Consider the following 21,727-nt stretch of genomic DNA (forward strand, 5'->3'; position numbering starts at 1 on the left):
GTCAATTTTAATTCTGTTCTTTTTTGAATCTTCCAAGAATCTACTCATAAATCACAAGAAATGCCTGTAAATTAATTATATGAAATATCTGCCTAATGTATAAGGAACCACAGGAGAAGATAAATTACTTTTATGTGCCAATGCTACAGCATAAAAATAAGCAAAGGTGAAGAAAAGAGAGAGAGAGAGAGAGAGAGAAGAATAATGGTCATTGCCACTAGCAGTAAAAAGTATTTGAAAAAGAGAGAAAAGGAGATAAAATTATACCTACCTCTGTGCCATACTTCAACATTGTGCCCATTTATAGCTAAGGCTAAACTGAAATAATAGCATTTTCTTTTCTTTTCTCTCTCTCACTCTGGTGGTGGTGGTGGTGGGGTACTAACTACATTTTACTTCCAGTTGCGTTTCAAGCTCAGTGCCCATAAAGGCCAGGCTGCTTTATTCTACTTCATGGCCAAAGGCCGTACCTTGAACTGCATGTCCAGGGGGTCTCAAATCCACACGATTGATTAGAAGAAAGGTCAACAAAAATTTAGCCTCATAGTTTTAAAAACAATAAAAAGCAATCATTTTCACGTATGAAAAAGAGAACACCAGTAATTTATTTCAGGAGGTTTTGGATATACCAGGATAAAAATGTGTTTTAACTGATATATAAATCAAGTGATTTTAGGTGCAATATGAACTACGTCCAATATTTTTTGGCATTTGACAGCTCCACATAAAAATAAATAAAGAGCCCAGAATGTCAGAGGGGGCATCTGCAGGCATTCTCAACTGTGGTGCACATGGGTTAGTCATACAATTCTAAGTATTCACGTCTGAAATTACTTAATTTCATGCAATGTCCATCAGTCTTCTGAAGTAATTAACAGAGCTTTAAACTTAATGATGAGTTTTCATATCTGTAACTTCTGAATGCCTCTAAACTGTAATAAAAGATTAAAGAACAATATTTATCCAAATCTAACCTGCAACTAACTAAGTTTTAAAAATAACTCTGAACATGGAATATACAGAAAGTATAACAGCATGCAGCAAATCACAATAATAATCACTTACATTGAAGATTAGGAACTATGTTTTTAGAGGCAATCTTTTAATCCCAAGTTTTTGGATAACATATTCCTGCTTAATTTAACCAATATTTGCTATACATTTCATTTCCTATTTCTGGAAGTTTGAAATACAACAAATTACAAATATAACACACAAAGAATTGCTTAATCTTTTTCTATTTTCTGTTAGAGACAAAAGAAAAATTTGATGCTTGCATAGACATAATTAGTCAGAAAAGTGGACCTTAAAATATATATAAAGAGACGATTATTCTCTCAGTATGTAAGAGATCATTGTAACTATCCCCAGAAGTGTCATTTATGGTTCTCTCCAATAAACACTCCCCTGCTCCACTGAAAAAGTCTATTTAATAACGTCACCTTTCAAAATAAATCAGAAATCACTCAAGAAAACAGCTTCAGGGGAAAAAAATCTCTTTGAGAATATGTTTATAGAAAGAACTTACTATTTTATGGTATTCTGGTCTTCTGTGTGCAGGACGAGACATTGTATGCGACGATGAAGGAAGTGTATCAATCTCTGTCCCTTCGTGTTTGCCAGTTTCTCCTTGCTTTGAGACCGGGTGCTACCTCTGCACTCAACTGCTTTTGCTCTTTGCTGAACTGAAGAGAAAACAATCATAAATAAGACTGTCTTACAGCCATGAATCTTGCCAACAATCAAATGCTGCTTCACTTGTGGGGACGAGTCGTAATCAAGAAGCATAAAAGCTGATAGTGGAGAGTCAAAACGGCAGCACCAGCTACTGAACATTCTTTAGCCCAGGGGAGTGTAGGAGTGGTGTTTTGCTCTCGTGCCAAGGCATTGTTTTAAAATCACTAACAGAAACCTTCACAATGCAAGATAGATCTAAATGTTAGCATTATTCAGTCTTTGAATTGATTGTTGTGTGAATTCGAGATAGGATCAACAATCTGTAGGCATTGAATCCTGGGTTCAAACCTAATCAACAATTCCAATGGGTATCACCTTATCCCCTAACTAACAGATATCACAGATCACTGTATTGAGTGATTACAAAATTCAAATACATCTGGTAACTTTTTTTGCATAAGCAGCAATTTCAAGATATGACAGAATTTGGGTGGTGATATTTTCTTATAAAACTCTTGCTCAAAATGGGTGTTCTCCAGTTTAATAATGCATAACGATTCTGGCAAAGAAAGCAAGCAAGCCCTTAGCTTTTATTTGAAAGTACCCGAGATGTTAGCTATTAAAGGCTATCTTTATTTATGCAGAAGTATAGATACTTAATGTTAAAACAAGAAACCCTCTCATCTTGACAACTGCAGGGTGCAGGGGATCAAGCCTGTTCCAGAAATGGAAGCAGAACACTCAGTTTGAGAAAGCAGCTTCCTATTTCTTGCAGCTTGAGTCAATTAGCCCTATGTGTTCTGGAAAATTCTTCCTGTAAAGGACTGTATGGTCAGGCCACTTAAAGTGGCTGTTCTCTTGATCTCTGTACATCCTCTGCTTGACCAGTGCCTGCTTCACCTCCACCTACTCACATGACTGGCCTTCCTACGTACTCGCCCCAGGCTCCAGCTAGAGAGTGCTCTTATCAAAGGGGCCGTGAGGGGTGTGTCCCTCTGCTGGTTTCCCTGGTAACAAATGAGCCAACCTGACCTCAGTTCCCCCTGTAACTGCTGACGTCCCTGCTCGCCTTGGAGTGAAGACTGCCACCACGTCCTGCCCGCTGTCACCGCGCACAGGGTGTGCTCCAGGACCTTGCTTCAGATATATAAACTCTCCCTCTCCATTAAACCACTGATGTCTCTGTCCCTGACTCCAGGCTCTTTGTTCCGTCTTGAAGCAGGGTGAGTACGGGCCTGCAGGCCTGCGAGGTGCAGCCCGACACTGACAGACTAGGTGTGGTTCAAAGAGCCCAGGAGCATTTGGGAGGCTCAGGCTAAGCTGCTTGCAACCATTTACTGGCTGTGTGGCCTTGGGTCAGCTATTTTATTGCTTTGGCTCAGTTTCCACATCTGGGAAATGGCAATAATAATACTTACCTGATGGAATAATTGTGATTATCAAAGAAATAATCTGTGCTATAAAACATGATAATGCACTATATAAACACTAGTGACTAGAGACTATTTTTGTAGGTGGCTATATTGAATGGAATTCTATGTTTTATGACACCATTATCAGGAAAATCAGTTTTGTTCGGTTGGGGGTGTGGGAGGTTTTCCATACCCGATTAATAACACCTTACATTTATATAAACTTTTCAGTTTCCAACACATTTTTCCTCCCCTCCCTCCCAGTTTAATTCAACTACAATCTGTGTAATAGTCAGTACTGTAATCATGGCCATTTTCTAGGATAGGAATGTATCCCCTAAAAGTCAGAGAGGTTAAAAACGTGTTCAAGGTTAGCTGGATAGTTGGCAACAAAGAGGGATTTGGGCTAAATTTGCTGACTCCAAAGCAAAAAATGTTTGTTTTTTTTTTTCTACTGCACATACTCTAATGTGTTAGAGCAAAATCTTTTAGAAGCAGACTCACCACAGCTACTAAGGTATGGTGACAGCATGTCCCTGGGCCCAGTATGGGGTGAATTCTGGGTTCTGAATGAGAGATCCCTGAGAAAAACAGAGAAGGCCTGCGTACTTGGTGGGAAGGAAGTGATGACACAGGAATCTATTTCACTAAACTCTAGTGGCTGTGGTATGGTGATATCAGGGCCACTAAGAGAATTTGGGACATTGTGGGTTCATTAGAAAAAGCCAGCTCTTCCTCTGGAGTGATGGGTCACCCCCTCTCCCCTGCCCCTGCAGCCAGGACCACGGGGCTTTCAGAAGGAGCCCCGTGCCAAGCACCACCCAAGCAAGAGCAGGACCTGCACAGGCACAGCCGCAGGCACTGGCTGGGACTGCTGGTTTACTGGTGTTCAGACTATGAAACCTACTTGCCTGCAGCAGCTCTTCTGATCTGAGTGAACCTTGTGTCCCACAGGCTCTTCTTCTTCTTCTTTTTTTAAAATGTAAAACTGCCCTTCCTGTAAATGAAAGAAAGCACAGAGGTTATGTTTTAAACAGGTAGATGACCTATAATGTCTGCCCTGGCAGCAAACTAGGAAGAAGAGTCATTAAAAATAATGCAGAAGAGAAATTTTGCCTCTTGTATTAAGAGTTCTTTCTGTAGCCAAGGACTGAATTTGGAGCCGAGGTTGGAAAAATGACACATTCTTCAATACCAATATATCTGCACTGCAGCCAGTCAACACAAGTTAGTGGTGAACTGGGCCACTCCCCTGTTCAGGTCCTGTGGGAGGTGGCACGGCAGCTGAGTAGAGAACTGGGGAGACGCTTAAAGAGGGGGCGTTTACTGATGTGTCAGCTGTATGTGCACCATTTGGATCATCCACAAACTCCCAGGCAAGGCAAAGCCACTTTCAGTTACTATAACATCTGGTCCAGGGGCTTGTCATCCTTTTCAACTTCTTTTTCTATTTAAGGCTGCTTTTGGTGCTTATTATAAGTGAAATTCTTTACGTAGAATCAGTGTTAATTTGCTCAGCACTCCTACCCCGCTGAGGACAGCTCTAGCTGTCAGACCTGATTTCCCTGCCCCAGGTACCAGCATATACTCAGTGAATGAGCTGGTGAATCCCTGCTGAGGAATAGACATTTTATGTGTTGAATAGACAGGCAACAACAAGCTACCTTTACCAAGGAGAACATTTGGCTATAAAACCCCAAGGAAAATTGATTACTCATGGATGTAATCAGTTACTTTCATTGACAAGTTACATGCTGGTTCTGCAAATGCAGTCATTAGCTCTTTCAACAGTAAACAATAATAAAACTTTAATAAAAGCTTAAGAATTTGTCATCAACAAACTCCTTTACAGCAGACTTTGACACCTCAATAAGTGACTTCAGTCAATCAATCAATGCTCCATCCTTTCCTACATTGCTCCCTGAAAGAATGGTCTACAATTTCCTCCTCCACTTGCTTTACCCTATTAAATGAATTTTTAAAATATGAAATTATAAACATAAGGAAAATGTAGTACTTACTACCAAGCTTTACTATGTATCCTTCAGGCTTTGCTTTAAGCATTAAAGCAGTGCTGATACAGTTGAAATAGCCTGTACCTTTCTTAATCCTCTTCTTTCCTCCTCAATGGTCACCACTACCCAGAACTTGGTATTTTTTATTCCTATATATGTTTCTAAATCCTGCAGATGTTAGTAACCATAAAGAATATGGACCATTATTTTCTTTTAAGACTTTAATGTTTTAAAAGAAACATAATGTTTCATACTCCATGTTTCTTACAGCTTGCATTTTTCTTTCAAAGTTATTTAAGATGTATGTCTATCCATACCTGTCATCCTAGTTATTTTATTTTCACAGCTTTATAATAGGGAGCAGCAAATTTTTCTATAAACGGCTGGCTAATAAATATTTTAGGCTTTAAGGCCATACAGACTCTGTCACAACTACTCAGCTCTGCTGTTGTGGGGGGAAAGCAGCCATAGACAATTCAGGAACAGGCGTGGCTATGTGCCAATAAAACTTTATTTATAAACACTCAGACTTATATTTCATGTAATTTCCACAAGTCACAAAATATCAAAAAAATTTTTTCCAACCATTTTAAAATGGAAAAATCATTCTTAGCTCAAAAGGCATACAAAACAGGCAGTGGGTCAGTTTGGTCCCTGAACCATAGATTGTCAGTCCCTACTCCTTGGCATTCTATTACCATAGTTATTTAAAATCTGTTTCCTTGTTATTGGACGTTAATGCTGAAATTTACATTGTGATCTTGTACATGATCAATGCATTTTGGCAAATGACTAATGGGGAGCTTATAAATATGCTTATTCTCAATTTTTAGGGTATGGAGCACTACATCTTTATCAAAGCTTGCTAATTTGATTCTTTCACATCTTTTATATCCTTTCTAATGTTTACTTGATCAATCATTTCTGATAAAGATATGTTAAAAATATCTCTCTGACTATAAGAATTTCTCCTTATAATTTAATGTTTTTGCTTTATATATTTCAGTTATGCAGTCAAAAACATACAAGCCGACCATTGTCATATGTCATAATGGATCATTCCTTCTATTATAATGAAGTGTTCAAAATTAGCCCTTTTGATTCTTTTTGCCTTTAGTAATTTTTGCCTTATAATGATATTATTATTATTCCCAGTGAGGTATATTTCAGTACCTTTATTTTTCACACTTTGTGTGTAGTCTAGGTGTGTCACTTGAAAGCAGCATGACTCTATTTTTAATCACTCTGTAGGTGAATTTACCCCAGCTCTGGTGTGGTGGTTAAGAGCATGGCTAGTCCTGGCCTTTTCACTCCTGTCTCTATGGCCCTGTGCAATTTCCTTTATCTTGACACGCCACAGTTTTCTCATCTGTAAAAAAGCTGAGGATTGTATTAGTACCTCCTCATAGGATTATTACAGGGATCAAATAAGATGCTGTTCTTGGAACAGTGCCTGGGGTGTAGGAAGTACTTGGTAATTGTTAGCTGTTTTAAATTTTGTGTGTGTGTGGTTATTGATGTGTTGGTTTCATTTCTACTATTATTTTGTGTTTTCTTTTTACCATCCTTTTCTCTTTCTTTACTACTTCTTTTCCTGTCATTATTCTCTTTTTGTGTCATCCATTTTGAATGATCTAGGCACTGTATTTCTATTATTTAATAATTATATGTAAGATCTGTATTGCTTTATTGAGATATAATTCATGTACTGTTTGATGAGCTTTGACATATGTATACACCCCTGAAGCCATCAAATCAATCAGTGTAATTAATATTTCCATCACTGCTGTATTGACTGTGTTTCCTTTGATTCTTTGTTTTCATTCCTTAATTACAGGGCCAGACTAACAGCCAATGTATTTTATATTTCTTGTGTGATCTGGAATCCATACTGTGACTCACTTTCTTGTCTAACTCTCATACACCAAGTCAGTATTTCGTCTGTTCTAAATCAACCCAGGACCAGGCACAAGACAAGCAGCAGTAGCTGCCATGGAAGCCAAAGCCAACTAGAGTTGTTTAAATCAGACAACCCTAAGCTGTTTTCCTGGACCTGCCTTGCCTTTCCCACAGAAGCCCCAGGCTTCCCTGTGGCCTAGGCTCTCCCTCCTTTCTGCCTTCCGCCCAAACCTGGTGCTTCCCATGTGGCCCGGAGTGGCCTGGCATTCCTCCTTCTCTTGGTAAATATAAATAATAAATTCTTCTTTCGATGGCATTGGCCTTTCTGTACCATCCACCACTCAGTCACCTACATCAGTTAAAAGCTCATGATTCAAACTGATACAGTCCCCAAAGTTTTCCCACCCCCTGGCAATCCCTCTCTTCTTATTCCTCCTCCCTCACTCCCTAGGCAAGCACTGGTCTGTTTTCTATTAGTGTAGATTAATTTATACTTTTAAGAATCTATATAGTCATACAGTGTATGTTCCTTTGCCTGAATTCTTCCTTTCAGAAAGTTATTTTGAATTAATTCTTATTATTGTCTATATCAATTGTTTATTCTGTTTATTTTGCCGAGTAGTATTCCCTTATAATGGATATATAACAATTTGTTGATTCACCTGTTGATGGACATTTGTATTGTTCCAAGTTTGCAGCTGTTATAAATAAAACTGCTATGGTCATTCATACATAAGTTTTCATGTGGACATAGGCTGTCGTTTCTCTTGAGTAAATAACTAGGGGTAAGTGCCTGCATTATATGGCAGGCAAATTAAAGAAACTGTCAATTTTCCAAAGTGGTTGTTTCCATTTACATTTCCAACATCAGTCTATAAGAGTTTCAGTTGCTCTGCAATCCTTACCAATGTTTGGTAATTGGAGACCAATGGAGCATCTTTCAAGTGTCTGCCATTTTAGTAGATATGTAGTGATGTCTTATTGTAACCATGGATTACTTTAGTTGTATCTTTTGAAATCAAAAGTAGTTATTTCCACAGCTAATAATTAAAGAAACTTAATAAATACATTTGTCCCTGTCATCATTTTTGGTTCCCATGTCTTTCTTCAGTTTGTTTTTCTTCCTTGCTGAATTACATCCTTTAGCAATTCTCTTAATGAAGGTCTGTGGATGGTAAATTCCTTTCGTCTTTATGTGCCTTTATTTTACTTTATCTTGAATGATAGGTAGTTGAGCTGGTACTAAGCACTTGGAAGACTGTCTTCTAGTTTCTGTCCTTACTGCTCAGTATGCTATCAGTCTGTTGTTATTTTCTGTAGGGTATTTGTCTTTTCTTTCTGGTATCTTTTAAGACTATCTCTTTATTTTTCACAAGCTACAGTTTTACCAGGTGTCCAGATATAAACTTGTCTTTAGGTACACTGCTCTGAATATATAACACATTTCTGATGTAAGAACTTTCTTTAATTCTGCAAAAATTCTCAGTTATTTCTCTTCCAATACTGCTTCTCTGCCAGTCCCTTCATTTTCTCTTCTGGAGATCCTATTACACAGATCATAGAGATGCTTAACCTGTTTTCTGTTTTCTTTAACTGTTTTAAAAAATGTATTATTTTATTTCTTTGTCTTTTTATACCACACTTCGGGTGAAATCCTTCACATTATGTTTCAATTCCTTAATTATGTATTTAACTCTATCCAGCTGAGAGTTTATTTGAAAAGAGAAATTTACATCTTATTCAAGTTTTGTGAGCCCAAGCAAGCTTACTCCAGGGCCTTTTAATAGAAGTTATACAATAAATATTTGTTGATTAAATAAACACAGTAAACATTTCACATATTTGGCCATTTTATTTATAGATATATAACTTTATTAATTACCCAAATATTACATATTTATATGACAGAAAGATACCATATAAGCATATTTGCAGCTTAACTTTTAAAGCAACACGTTATTGTATTCTGTCAACACAAACACATTTTTATGCAAAGTTAGAATGTTTTTGTTGTGATTTGGCTTTAGGGTTACCCAAGCTTTGTCTTGGAAAAGCTTTTGGGATCTTCTGGCAGAACTCTTACGTTACAGATGCTCCAGACAGCTCTAGATTTTGGATTAATCTAGTATTTGATAATTTCCATTATTATTTATGCCATAACTTTATGGTAACAAAATCCTGGACCAGTGCAAAGGTAGGAATGTTCTTTGTTTTGCTTCCAATGCCTTATTTGCTGGTGCTGAGCATTTTGTGTCACACAAAGCAGCACATTGAAAGATGACAGCAATTTGTTTTGCAAGCAAGCCAACCTCTTTACAGTAGAAAGATACACTGAAGAAGTTTCCCCCATCACTCAGGCCAGATGAATCTCTCCTTCAGGTCCCTCCAGCTATAATCTGAGGTGCATTTATTAGCTCAGGAATCACAAAGTACACAAGATGCTAGAATCCTTTAAACATGTGAGGATGTTGGGTAGATTGACACAACCAGTTCAACCAGTAAGATCCCATAAAATGATTATAGCTGGTGGAGTCTAATGATCAGAAAGGGCTACAAGTTGATCTGAGTAAGAGCTTCTCAACGATGAGCCGAGGTCTCAACAATACTGTATCTTCTCTGCAGAGAAGTGGAACTTTGATCAATTCTCTAATTGCTGCATTGACTATTGGTGGCCAACAGCTGTTCTCCTCATTCACGTTCAAATGTCCCTGTCAGATTGGGAAAAATTTCTATTATGGTTCTGCTTTTCTAGTCATCCCTGCCTTAATACTTCTGGTTGCTGGTTATGCTCTGAGGAGCCAGACGTGGACAATTGCCGGTGAGTACTGCATCTGTGTCCCTCCACCGCGGAGAATCAGCCTCCTGGAGCGCAAGCTGGCTTGCCTTCGGTTCTTCAGCATCACTGGGAGGGCACTTGTTGCTCCTTTAACGTGGCTGGCAGTGACCTTGCTGACAGGCACCTACTACGAATGCGCAGCAAGTGAATTCGCATCTGTGGACCATTACCCAGTGTTTCACAACATCAGCGCCAGCAAACGAAAAGAGATCCTAGCAGGGTTTCCATGTTGCAAATCAGCTCCAGCGGACATAATCCTGGTGAGAGATGAAGTTACTCTTCTGCACAGATATCAGTCACAAGTAAGTTCTTGATTTTTCTTTTCTGCTCTCTCTCCCATATTAACTATAGTCGCTGGAAACATTTCACATCCCTGCTGCTTCTCATATTGTCTGATGGTAGAACACAGAGTAGACGCCATTCATCAAAGTGATTTCTACTGAGCAGTGACAAAGCTATAGTCAGAATTCTGGGCTTTGGAGTCAGCAGACCTGGGTTTGAGTTTTGCTTTGCCATTTATTAACCTGCAAAACCTTATGCAAATTATATAATTCATCCACACTTCACATTTCTGAGCTGTATAATGGATATTGGTAGGATCTACCACATAGGGTTGGAGTAATAAATGAACTAATGCATCCAGAGTGCTCAGTACTGTGTTCAGAATCTATATTAAAATGAATTTTAGATATTGTTATTAAAATTATTTTTACTATATAACTAAATTCATCTTGCTGCACATAAATATTTTAAAATATGCATTCTTATATATTAAAATCTTATCTAAAATTACAGAAAGATTAATTATGATTAAAAATAAACTCCCCCCCCAAAAAAACTCGAATGATGCTTCTAAATTTAGTATCCTTAGATAGGTTTGTATGAGGGGGTGGAGTGAAGAGGGAGGAGGCCCTAAACCTACTGCTCTTACAGGTTAAATTTAAAGATGTAAAAGTGCATTTTTGTCAGTAGAGAAAGAATCATTGGCTTTCATCAGTTTCTCCAAGGGATTGGGGGGAAAACATTTCAAATCACTGCAATGCAGTAAAAACACATTTTTTAAACTACTTATTGCAAAGGCATTTTTTGACCTGTCACTTTTCAGCTATTAAAATTTAGAAGTGCTAATGCTGTTTAGTTGAAAAAATTTGCTGTCAACATACAGAATATTGAAATGTTACATCTGGCCTAGTTTAAGGAAAATTAGAAATCTCATTAGGAAAGGGTTTGCCTCCACCTATTTACGCCAGCCTTAAAGCTCTGGCAGAGGAGCTTTGAAAAGTGAAAAAAAAATCAATGGGGCAGTTTTAACTTTAAAAAATGTCCTTGCTTGTAAAACAACTAAGATATAATACACAATGGTAAGCTGCTCCTAAGATCAAAATAAAATATCTTATTTAATGATACACACAATTCTGTGAAGAGACAGAATTTACAGCTCTGAATGCCACCAGCCAGTGGGGTTTTTGATATAGTGACAGAAAAACTAACATTTGAGATGCTTTTGACTTAGTGTATAAATATTTCATATCTTGACTCTAATCCTCATTATTTTAAGACAAAGGTATAATCAACCCCATTTGACAGACGAGGAAACCAAAGCTCACAGAGTTTATAACTTTCATAAGTTAACAGAGCTAATAAATGGCTGACTGTGATATCCAAAGATCATGATGTTTCTATTTCACCAGGCCACCTTCTGTAAATACCTTGAACTTCAATCTCATTTGAGGAATGTGTATTATCTTTATGTTGGATTATTCTGGGTTGACCACCAGATCAGATTAAGCTCAAATCCCTTCTCTGCCCCATACCTCTTTCTAAAATACCTTCCAGCCACTAATTTCACCCCCTTTCAATCTACTTTCTATACTCATGCCACAGGCATCACTCTGAGAACTGAGTGATCGGCCTCCCCCTTACCCCTCCCACCCATCTAAGTCCTTCAGTGGTTTTTCTACCAGCCTAAGCATAAATCCAGATTCTTGGCATGAGATACAATATCCTTCAATATCTGGCCCCTGACCATTTTCCTATGTGATTCCTATGACCCTGTGAATCCAAACTTTATGAGGTTATCCCAACTCTTCGCACTCTTATTTTTCTGACTTCTTCCCTCATTAGAATTCTCCTCAACCTCTTGCATCTGGTGAACTCCTCTTTAATAATTTAAGACTGAGCATCATCTCCTCTGGGAAGTGTTCCCTGACACTCTTTCCCTTAAATAAGTTATTTCTCTTCCCTTGTGCTTCCCTGGGCCTTGTATTTATTCATATCAAAAACTATCCTATTTTACCATATTTCTTGGCTTGTTAATTTGTTTCCCTTTTTAAGCTTAAAGACTGCAGAGAGAATGAATGTATCTAAAATTATTCACATATGAGTCCCAGTAACCAAGCACCATACCCAGAACATGGTGGGAGGTCAACCTGGGGCTCAATAAATGATAGCTGATGAGTTAATGGGCAACTGAGATGACCTTTCCTCTGCTATGCTGGCCTCTATTAAGTTAAATTATGATGAGTATCACTTTGTAGGTTTTAGCCTCTATAGAGTACAGCTATCCTGCTGTGCACACTGGTAACTCCAGGCCTGTTGGTGAGTCACAGCTGGGGAAGAGACCTTCACCTTCCAGACTATGGCTGCACGCTGCTGGTTTCCCTAAATCTGTGGACCTCGTCTCTCTCACCCTACATAACAACCACTAAATACTGAAAAAAGAATAATGAAAATGAAAAAAAAAAAAGGATTCTTAATGTAGAAAATAGCTGTTTATATCAGTCTTTAAGAGTGGAAGAAGTGAATAGTTGCAAATAAAATCTAGTTCCTTTTCCTTTCAAAGTGTGTTTCAAAAACAAATCATAAAACTGGCCAACAAATGATTATTTGAAGGGAGAGGAAAATGAAAAGAGAAATAATAGGTGTTACACCCTTAGGGACATGAGAGTCTGCTCACTGGCTTTCTTTGGTCACAGAAAAGAAAAGGAAGGAGCAATTCAGGAAGAAATGTCAATGAATATTTGCTGGCACATCATTGAAGACATGTAATGAGACCACCATAATTATCTACCAGACCCTCATCTTCATCACCATCACCATCACTATCAAGTATTTATTAAGTGCCCCCCAAATGCATGGACCTATACCTGATAGTTGAAAAGTAGGCTTGAGCTAAAATCAAAGAATGTAGTTTACATACCTTATACAAAGGTAGGTTATAGTGTCTGCCACTTCAAGGATGGGATTTAGAATCTATTCCATGTTAACGGGTCAAAATCCTTGGTAATCCCAAAACCAAGGTGAAATGGTTGAGCCTATACCCTATGTCATCCCTGCAACCAGGATCAAATGATTAGCACCTGTTAATATGTTAAAGATGAGAAAAACACATTTCTTACCCATATTCTAGTTCTCAGTTTTGTAGGAATCCCTCCTCCCATGGCTGTTTCTTGACTATTTGATATATGGATGCTTTCTGTTTTTTTTTTTTAATAATTATGGGAAGATGCTAGGCTGGATTTTGATCACCCTGGCAACCACTGCTGTCCTAGTCTCCTGCTGTCTGGCGAGATGCTGCTCCCCCCTCACCTCTCTGCAGCATCACTACTGGACCACCCACCTCTGCAATGAGAGAAAGCTCTTTGAACAAGCTGCAGAGCAGCACTCGCGGCTCCTCATCACGCAGCGCATCAAGAAGCTATTTGGCTTCATTCCTGGAACTGAAGATGTCAAACACATTCGTATTCCCTCGTGTCGGGACTGGAAAGATATTTCAATACCCGGTTTTCTCTGCATTGGTGATGACTTGCAAGGTCACTATAGCTTCCTGGGAGACAGGGTGGATGAGGATAATGAGGAAGGGAAATCAGGAGATACTGAGTTAAAATCTTAATTATAGAACCTTTCACAACTCAGGTTGCTTAACAGCTATTTTATTTCTATGATGATGGAGTTGCAGTGTAATCTCTTCATCTTTTTTTCTCTCTTCTGATATTTGTTTACATAAGTCCATCCTAAATGCTATTTTCAAAGTCAATTTATCTGATATCTCTTTTTGAAATTTCATTGATGGTCTGACTGGTCTAATGAAAACAATATGAAATCTGAAGTCATGTCAAAATTTGAATCTTAGTTGTTACCTTTTAGCTATGTAAAAATTTTAATATCTTTGAGTGCCATTTTGTTACCTGCACATAGTAGCTACCTCACAGAGCTCTTGTAAAGCTATATGTGCTAATTAAATGGGATAATATAAGCAAAGTACTCAGCATAGCGCCTTTCATAAAATAGGTGCCAATAAATGTTACTTTCATCTTCCTCTTTGCAGTCCCTGTCTTCTATCACTGTTTTCCCTGTCTCTAATTTCTGGGGTTTTTTTCCCCCCAATTTCTACCTCTCTATAATATCCAGGAACTTGTCACTGCTTCCTCCTCTTTTTTCAAGCTTAAATATCTGACCTTTTGGGAACTAGGATAAAAGCCCTTTCTAAACTGTTAACATGTAAAGGAGAAGCCCAGTCAAGAAGGTCTTGAGTCATCCTGCCATAATCAGGGGAAGATGATGCATAACGTATCCTCATTAGTATCATAAATGTCATTGGTAGCACCTCCAGACTAGGAGCATTTTTATAGCTTTGATATATAAAGTTTATTCTAGAAAGCTTTCCCCCTGTGCTCCACCATAGAGATACAATGTGTGCCTTTTTTTTTCTTTTTCTTTCTTTTTTTTAAATTGAAGTATAATCAGTTTACAATGTTGTGTCAATTTCTGGCGTACAGCATAATGTTTCAGTCATACATACACATACATATATTCCTTTTCATATTCTTTTTCATTATAGGTTACTACAAGATATTGAATATAGTTCCCCATGCTATATAGTATAAACTTGTTTATTTTATATATAGTAATGTGTATCTGCAAATCTCGAACTCCCAGTTTATCCCTTCCTACCCCTTTTCCCCCGTGGTAACCATAACATTTGTGCCTTTTCATTATCAAATTGCACCTTTGCACTCAAAATCCACTTTAGGAAGCAAGACTGCAACCTATATTTTCGTATGTCCATTATCTAGAACTCTAAAAAGGAAGACCTATCTAACTTTCACTTCTAATATTTGACAGTTTCCTATTTTATCTTGGTTTTTTTCTGAAATATGTAGTGTCTCATGACTGGTTTTTGACTCATTCACTTAAACAACTAATTCATTGGCCAAAATAAGCAAAATAAGGGATTTTCTTTATTTTTTAAAACCAAAATTATGGCTGCTTACTGGGCAATGGGCCAACTGGGAATAGTCAAGCTGACTTTCAAGATTCACTTTCAAGGAGACCAGAGAAATTGACTGTCTAAAATGCAATCAGTTACTATCTACTTCTACACAATCATGGAAGAGTATTTTGTGTGAAATTATGGGTCCCTCAAACTTAATGGAAACAAATAAAAATGAATTTTAAGAAAACTATCTTTTTTTTAACCAGTAAGAGACACATAGTATAGTACTTTGCTAGGACAGCAGACCTGTTCCTCCCTTCCCATTAGTTACTGGGCAAGTTGGTTAGTCTCTCTGGGACTCAACTGTTTCATGTACAAAATAGGGATAATGATATCTTACCTCCTGGAAAGGAAGGAACTGAACCAAATAAATTCTTGAGGTCCCTTCTAAATCTAATAAGATATTTATATTTATATGAATACAGGTCAAGAAGTATACAATCTTCTGGAGTGCTGGGAGGCTCAGGTTATTTCTACTGGAAGGAAAATATCACTGAGTTTGACTCTGAGCTTTCTCTAAAGACATTTGCTGCCATTCCACTTTTAAAAGAATGTTAATGTACTGATCTTTTCAAGTAGCCAAGGAAACTTTTTCCACTTTGTCATCTAATTCTATATATAGTTCAGCTATGGCATCACAAGAGGGATCTTAAAAAAATAGGAGTACGTATGGACGTAGGGCCCTCGTCTGCCCCTGCTATAAATGAGCTGTGTACTTATCAAAGGCTACCTCCACTTTGTTCTCTGTGGTCTCCTCCAGCTCCAAAATTCTATGCCTTAATTTACCTGAGACTCTGAAGTTCCTTTGTATTGGGACACACTAGTTAAATCAACATTTTATACTATGATCAGGATTATCTTACTAGTTTTCAGTGAATATACTTTGACATACAGAATAACATACAAAAACTAGAATACTCTTCAGTCAGATTTTCAGTTAGCAAAATCAGAGTGTATGAAGTTAACGCATTGCATCACCAGGAAGAAAGTAATAGTTGTTTGTATATGGACACCAGGAAATTTTCTCTCCACTAGATTCTGGAAGCCTTTTCTACATCACTCTCTTTCCGAGTATTACATACAGTTTATACTTTGAAGCACTGAATCATGGTCTTCCACTGTAGATTCCAGATTGTAAGTTTGGCTCCTCCGTGAACTTTATAGCCTCTATATGAACATTTAAATGGTAGTACACATCCTTGAGCTTTATTGTATATTATGTATTTCAAATTAATAAAGTAAATTTCCAAGTTTTTTTTTCGTCCAGCATAGACTTCTGTTCCATAGCCAATTAGACAAAACTTTTCCATTAAGAAGATTGTACTTCCTCCCCTTTGTGCTTAATAGATTTATATAATTTTAAAACATATAATTAACATCAATTATGTGCTAATACTACCTTATATTTTGCTACCAAATGCTTCTGGCCACTACATCAAATGCTGTGGTCTGGCATACGTACAGACTTACTCATTTCTTAACTTCAGCTTTGTCAGCTCCCTCATCCACCCACCACAATCCAAGTTGCCTCCTTTCCAGGAGACAAATACAATCCCAAAGTTCAGATGTGTTTTTACTCAGCGTTATGTTTTCCAAAGCTGAATTGCAGAATCACACTTATACTAATCATCTTCTTTGTCTCCTTTCTCTGTTCCAAGTCTCCAATTCTATTAAAAAATTCTAATGCATGATTGTAATAAGAAACAACAATGTGATTTTACAAAGAGTTTTCTTGCATTCTGCTTGCAGCACAAAGGGAGATAACATTAATCTTAAAACTTTGAAATATCATGGCTAACCAAAGACTCAGTAGCTATTCACTACCTCAAAATGTAAAGTTTAGAGATATAATAAGTCTAGCAAAATTTGACACTGGTCGCTAAAGAGCAGACGTTAGCAGGCTATCAGAGTAGACAGCCGCACCACTGGCTCCCAGAGGTGTGAGGCACATATCCAGAAATGTGAATTCTGGACCAAGGAGCAATGATGGTATTTCCAGAGAAACATTTTTTTATTAAATTCCTGACTTGAATTGTTTTTCTGTACTAACCACCAAGTAACAATTAAATTTCTCTAACCTCAGAACGTCGGAAAGAAGTGGATTTCGTCTTGTTTTCTCTGCTGCCCCCCCGTGGTCCAGACAGGTAGCTGCACCCATCTGTGGTGGTGGTGATATAGAAGCGGTAAAAATAATGTGTAGCGTTTACGCGTTATGCTAGCTACTTTAAACAAATGATTCCATTTACTGCTTACAACAAACTGGTAAAGAGAGTCACATATTATAAATGAGTTGCTGAAGTGACATTAAATAACATAGAGAACGTGAAGGAATTTTGTGCAAAATCCTATACAAATAAAATGCTTTCTCATTGATATAATTATTTCATTACCATAGCTAGTGAATTGCAGTTATCATTGGAATCCAGGCCTATCTGACCCCAATAAAATAAGTTCCTCCATTTTATTGGTGGGGTAACTGAGATACAGAGAAATCAAGCACTTTGCCAAAGGTCACATGCCTGTGAGTGATGGAGCCAGAATCCAGCCCCAGACGTCTGACTTCTGACACTGCATTCTGTAGCACTGTGCTGGAATGCAGCTACGGAAAGCATTACAAACTTCCTGGGGACTTGCAGGTGTTATGAGGATTCTCCTCCTACTTCTGTCCATGGATAACTAAGACATCCTGAGCTTCAACAATAAGCTGCTGTATCATGTCTGAGTCCTTCTTCTTCCACTTCCACTATATCTGCATGTATAATGGCTCACTTTCAAGGTACTGCCCTTCTTAGCAAAGTGACTTGTCCACTGTCATTGAGGCATAACTTTGGATCCGAGCTACCCAACAGCCAGTAGCCCTGATTTTATTAGCTACAGACTAACTGCAAGCTTGCCCAGCAATTTCAGGTATTCTCTTTCCTGTGCAGGGAGTGGTAGACTTCACTATAATCTGTCAACTTGTTTTCAATAGGCTGTAGTTATAAAGGGTCGACATGAGGTCAGGAAATCACACTCTGACCATTCACATGATCTCGTATAAGTCATTCTCTCTGGGACTTTAATTTTCCCTTACTAGAGATAGGGGAGGATGATCAAATTCTGGGAGTGAGTGATTAAACTACTTTAAGTCACAGGTCCCTCTGAATAGCTGTTCTGGCTTAAGTTATTTTCAAGAACTATCCAGAAACATAACACTGTGCATACGCACACAGGCTCACATACCTCAGATTTTATATGCTGTGGTGGGCTAAATACTGGCCTCTCAAAGATGTACACGTTCTAATCCCTGGAATTTGTGAATGTTACTTTATACTTTATATGGCAAAGAGACTTTGCAGCTGTGATCAAGTTAAGGCTCTTGAGATGGGGATATTACACTGATTATCCTGGAAGTCCCACTGGAGTCACAAGGGTCCTTGTAAGAGGAGGAATCACAGTCAGAGAAAAAGCAAAGTGGCAAGGGAAGAGGAGTGTCAAGGAGTGTCAGAGTGATGCCTGAGAATTCAGCCATTGTTGTCTTTAAAGATGATGAGGGTCGTAAGCCAAGGAAGGCAGGCAGCCTCGAGAAGCTGGAGGAGGAAAGAAAACGGATTCTCCCCTAGAGCCTCCAGAAGGAACACAGCCCTGCTGACACTTTGATTTTAGCCCAGAGAGACCTGTGTCTGATCTGTGTCAAACAGTAAGAAGTACATACCATTCTTACAGAACTATAAGATAATAAACTTACATTGTTCTGACTACTAAGTTTGCGGTCATTTGAAACAGCGGCAATAGAAAACAAACACACACACCAATATATTTCAGGAGTTTGTGAACCCGCAAGCCTGTCATGAATGAGACCCTCTGGATTAAGACCTCTTCAGGGTAATTTCTAAGCATTCTATGATTCTATATGCATTGATGCTCTGCCGTAGGCAAAATTGTTGCTCCTGGAAAATAAATACATACATCTGTAATATAATATTTTATAAATATAGAAAATACAATGTGGTCTCATGTTTTAAAGTGTTCTAAAGTGCAAAAAAGAACAGCTGTTTACACATTTTATGTGTTTTTTTTATAGATGTTTCAGTGTAAACCACAAATAAACATTTTTAAATATATTTTTCTTCTATAGTTGCCAGTTAGTGACATCAACAGAATTATATATTATAAGCTATTTCATAATGTGGACATAATCTAGCACTTGAAATATGGGAAAACAAAAGCCAAAGGGAAAAAGCTAATCTGGATCGATGTGGCGCTTTAGTAGTTGAGCAAATTTCTTAAATCAAGAATAATGGTCGTATTATTGACCAGTTCATGCTTGCCATTCTTTCACCTTGAGATAACATGAATTTGAGAAAGCTGCCTACAAAATAAGTACATTTTCTCCATTAACGATTAAATAGGTCGTAAGAATACCGTGAGAAAGGTGTATATTTTGCGGGAAAGATAAATCCAACAGCAAAAACCATTAGTTACTAGTGGCAGAGCTAGAATAATAAAATGTAGTTAAGAATACAGTTCCGTTCTGCCTGCGGTTAGGGTGCTCTGCGTTTTGAGCTCATTCTTGAAAATTTTCTAGGGCCCGACAGCGTGGGCGGGTTTCTTTGCTTCCGCGCACCTCCGGACCCTTTGCCCTCGGCGCGCTGAGGGCCCGTTGTTTTCCGACCAGAGAAGCCCATCTCCGTCTACAGCATCCCAGCTGGCGGGATGGCGGCAGGTCCTTATTCACCGCGCCGCGCCGCGGGCATCCAGGGTAGGCTGTGCGCGGGGTGTCCGCCCCTGATCAGCCTGGGGGTGGGTGGTAGTGGAGCGGGGCGTTATCAAGCCCTCGGAGGCTTACAGCTCGCCCTTCGGGTCCCTGTCCTCTCTGGCTGCTGACTGTGCGGTGACGCTGTGCTCTGCCGGGTGGGTCAAGCGCATTCCGGCACACTAACTGGGTGGCTCTTCTGGCTCCGCCCAAAGGCGCCTGGTCGGTCCTCCCAACTTGTGGCTCTGTGTGGAAGACAGGGTGCAGGCAGCACCCAAAGAGATCCCCGTCTAGGAATACAGTGATTATGTGCCACAGAAATCAAGAAAATACGTTTCTGGAAGATAGTGACTAGAAAAATGACCATTCCCATTTTGTTGCATGTTTTGGGTAAGAACTGCATGGATGGACTTCACCTAGAGAGCACATTCTTGGAGAAAATCATTGGAAGCCAGTGTTCAGGAGCGGCATGCTGCTGATGGAGCTTAATGAGTACTGATGTCGTCAGCATTACATAAATGGTATTAGAATCCTGCAGAGGCAAGAACTATATTGTTTCAATAGAAACTACAAAGAGCTGTGGCATTGAGAGTAGTAACAACAGTGCTACTTTTTGTTTTGTTTTTGTTTTTGTTTAGTCATTGTGGGAGATATGAATTTAGATAGCAACAATGCATTTGACAATAAAGAACATAGAGATGATACTGTTCTTCCATCTGACCAGGAAGAGACTGTGCATGGACATGGTAGAGTATCTCCATGAACACTGATTAAACAGTAAACAAATGTGCAAGTGTATCTATTATTCTAAACCTCCATCACTAAATCACTGTATCTCACATGAGCCCACGAAGTTTTAAAATACATCCTTTAATAAAATTGTTTATATAGATAAGGAATCTCCCCTGCCCCTCAACCCCACAAAATGTTTTTCCAGAACCCTGCACACCCTTAGGGTCATCCCTGACTCAACTGTCACTATATTTTTTTTTCAGGAAGCTGAAAGGGTGATTTGACTTAAATTTTAATTTTCCACTTTAACTCTCAAGTTTATTTTCCTTCCACACATTTAATAAAATTCATACTGCATTTCACTAACCCTATCTTCTTCCATAACTCTTTTGCTCCTTCATTTTCTCTCCTCCTTCCCCACCTAGTCCCTTTCAAATCCAAAGCAAAGGCAGATGTCAGAGAGGGAGGCGGTATGCAGAGAAGAGGGAGAGACAGAGAGAGACAGAGGAGAGAGAGAGGAGAGGGAAGAGGAGGAAGAGAAGAAAAAGTAAAAGAAAACAAATGATCAAAATGATCATTACTAGGGTGAGAGAAAAGGAACATGTACAAATGCTATTTCAAGTCTGTCCACCTTATACTTCATCCTTGGATGCAAGGTAATGTGGAAGTGTAGCCTACTTAAAACTCAATGTTGTCCCTACTTTGTGGTTGCTCAGAATTGAGGTCACCATCTTGCCAAACGGTTCAAGAACATTAGCATCAAGACTGTTAGGGGAGTAACAACTCCGCTCACAGACACCACTCTTGTGGTTAACACCTTGGATCAGAGGTGTTAACCACTGTCTTTGAAGTCTAGTACACAGCTATCACCAATGTAAGCAAGATCTTGAGGAATCATAGATTCTTAAATCTAGAAATTATCTCGATCATTTTTGCCTAACTCCCCCATTTCATAGATTTGGAAGCTGAGACCCATAGAGGATGCATCTTATACAAATGCATTTGGTAAGTCAACTATAAAGAAGGGCTTTAAACTAGTTTTATAACTCCCTGGTCCAGTGCGTTTAGAATCATATCATGTTAGTACTCCATTGGATTCACTCATTTATTCAGAGAATATATATTTTTTGAGTGCTTATTCTGTCC

The 21,727-nt window shown here is 38.5% G+C and overlaps 2 protein-coding genes across 2 annotated transcripts in view; one reads left to right on the forward strand and one right to left on the reverse strand.

Annotated features, from left to right (window-relative positions):
- The window catches only part of TRAPPC3L (trafficking protein particle complex 3 like), a 42,042-nt gene extending 40,182 nt beyond the window's left edge, over positions 1 to 1,860 (reverse strand). The window contains exon 1 of the mRNA XM_032484751.1: positions 1,529 to 1,860. Within this exon, the coding sequence (XP_032340642.1) occupies positions 1,529 to 1,570 (42 nt within the window). The 5' untranslated portion in view covers positions 1,571 to 1,860. The remainder of the gene's footprint in view (positions 1 to 1,528) is intronic.
- A 7,615-nt stretch (positions 1,861 to 9,475) lies between these two features.
- Positions 9,476 to 14,653, forward strand: CALHM4 (calcium homeostasis modulator family member 4). Its single transcript, XM_032484752.1, has 2 exons — positions 9,476 to 10,141; positions 13,345 to 14,653. The coding sequence occupies exons 1-2, from the start codon at positions 9,587 to 9,589 to the stop codon at positions 13,729 to 13,731; spliced, it is 942 nt and encodes a 313-aa protein (XP_032340643.1). The 5' UTR covers positions 9,476 to 9,586; the 3' UTR covers positions 13,732 to 14,653.
- Positions 14,654 to 21,727: the final 7,074 nt, after the last annotated feature.

The sequence above is a fragment of the Camelus ferus genome, chromosome 8, assembly GCF_009834535.1.
Source record: "Camelus ferus isolate YT-003-E chromosome 8, BCGSAC_Cfer_1.0, whole genome shotgun sequence".
NCBI classification, from domain to species: Eukaryota; Metazoa; Chordata; class Mammalia; order Artiodactyla; family Camelidae; genus Camelus; species Camelus ferus.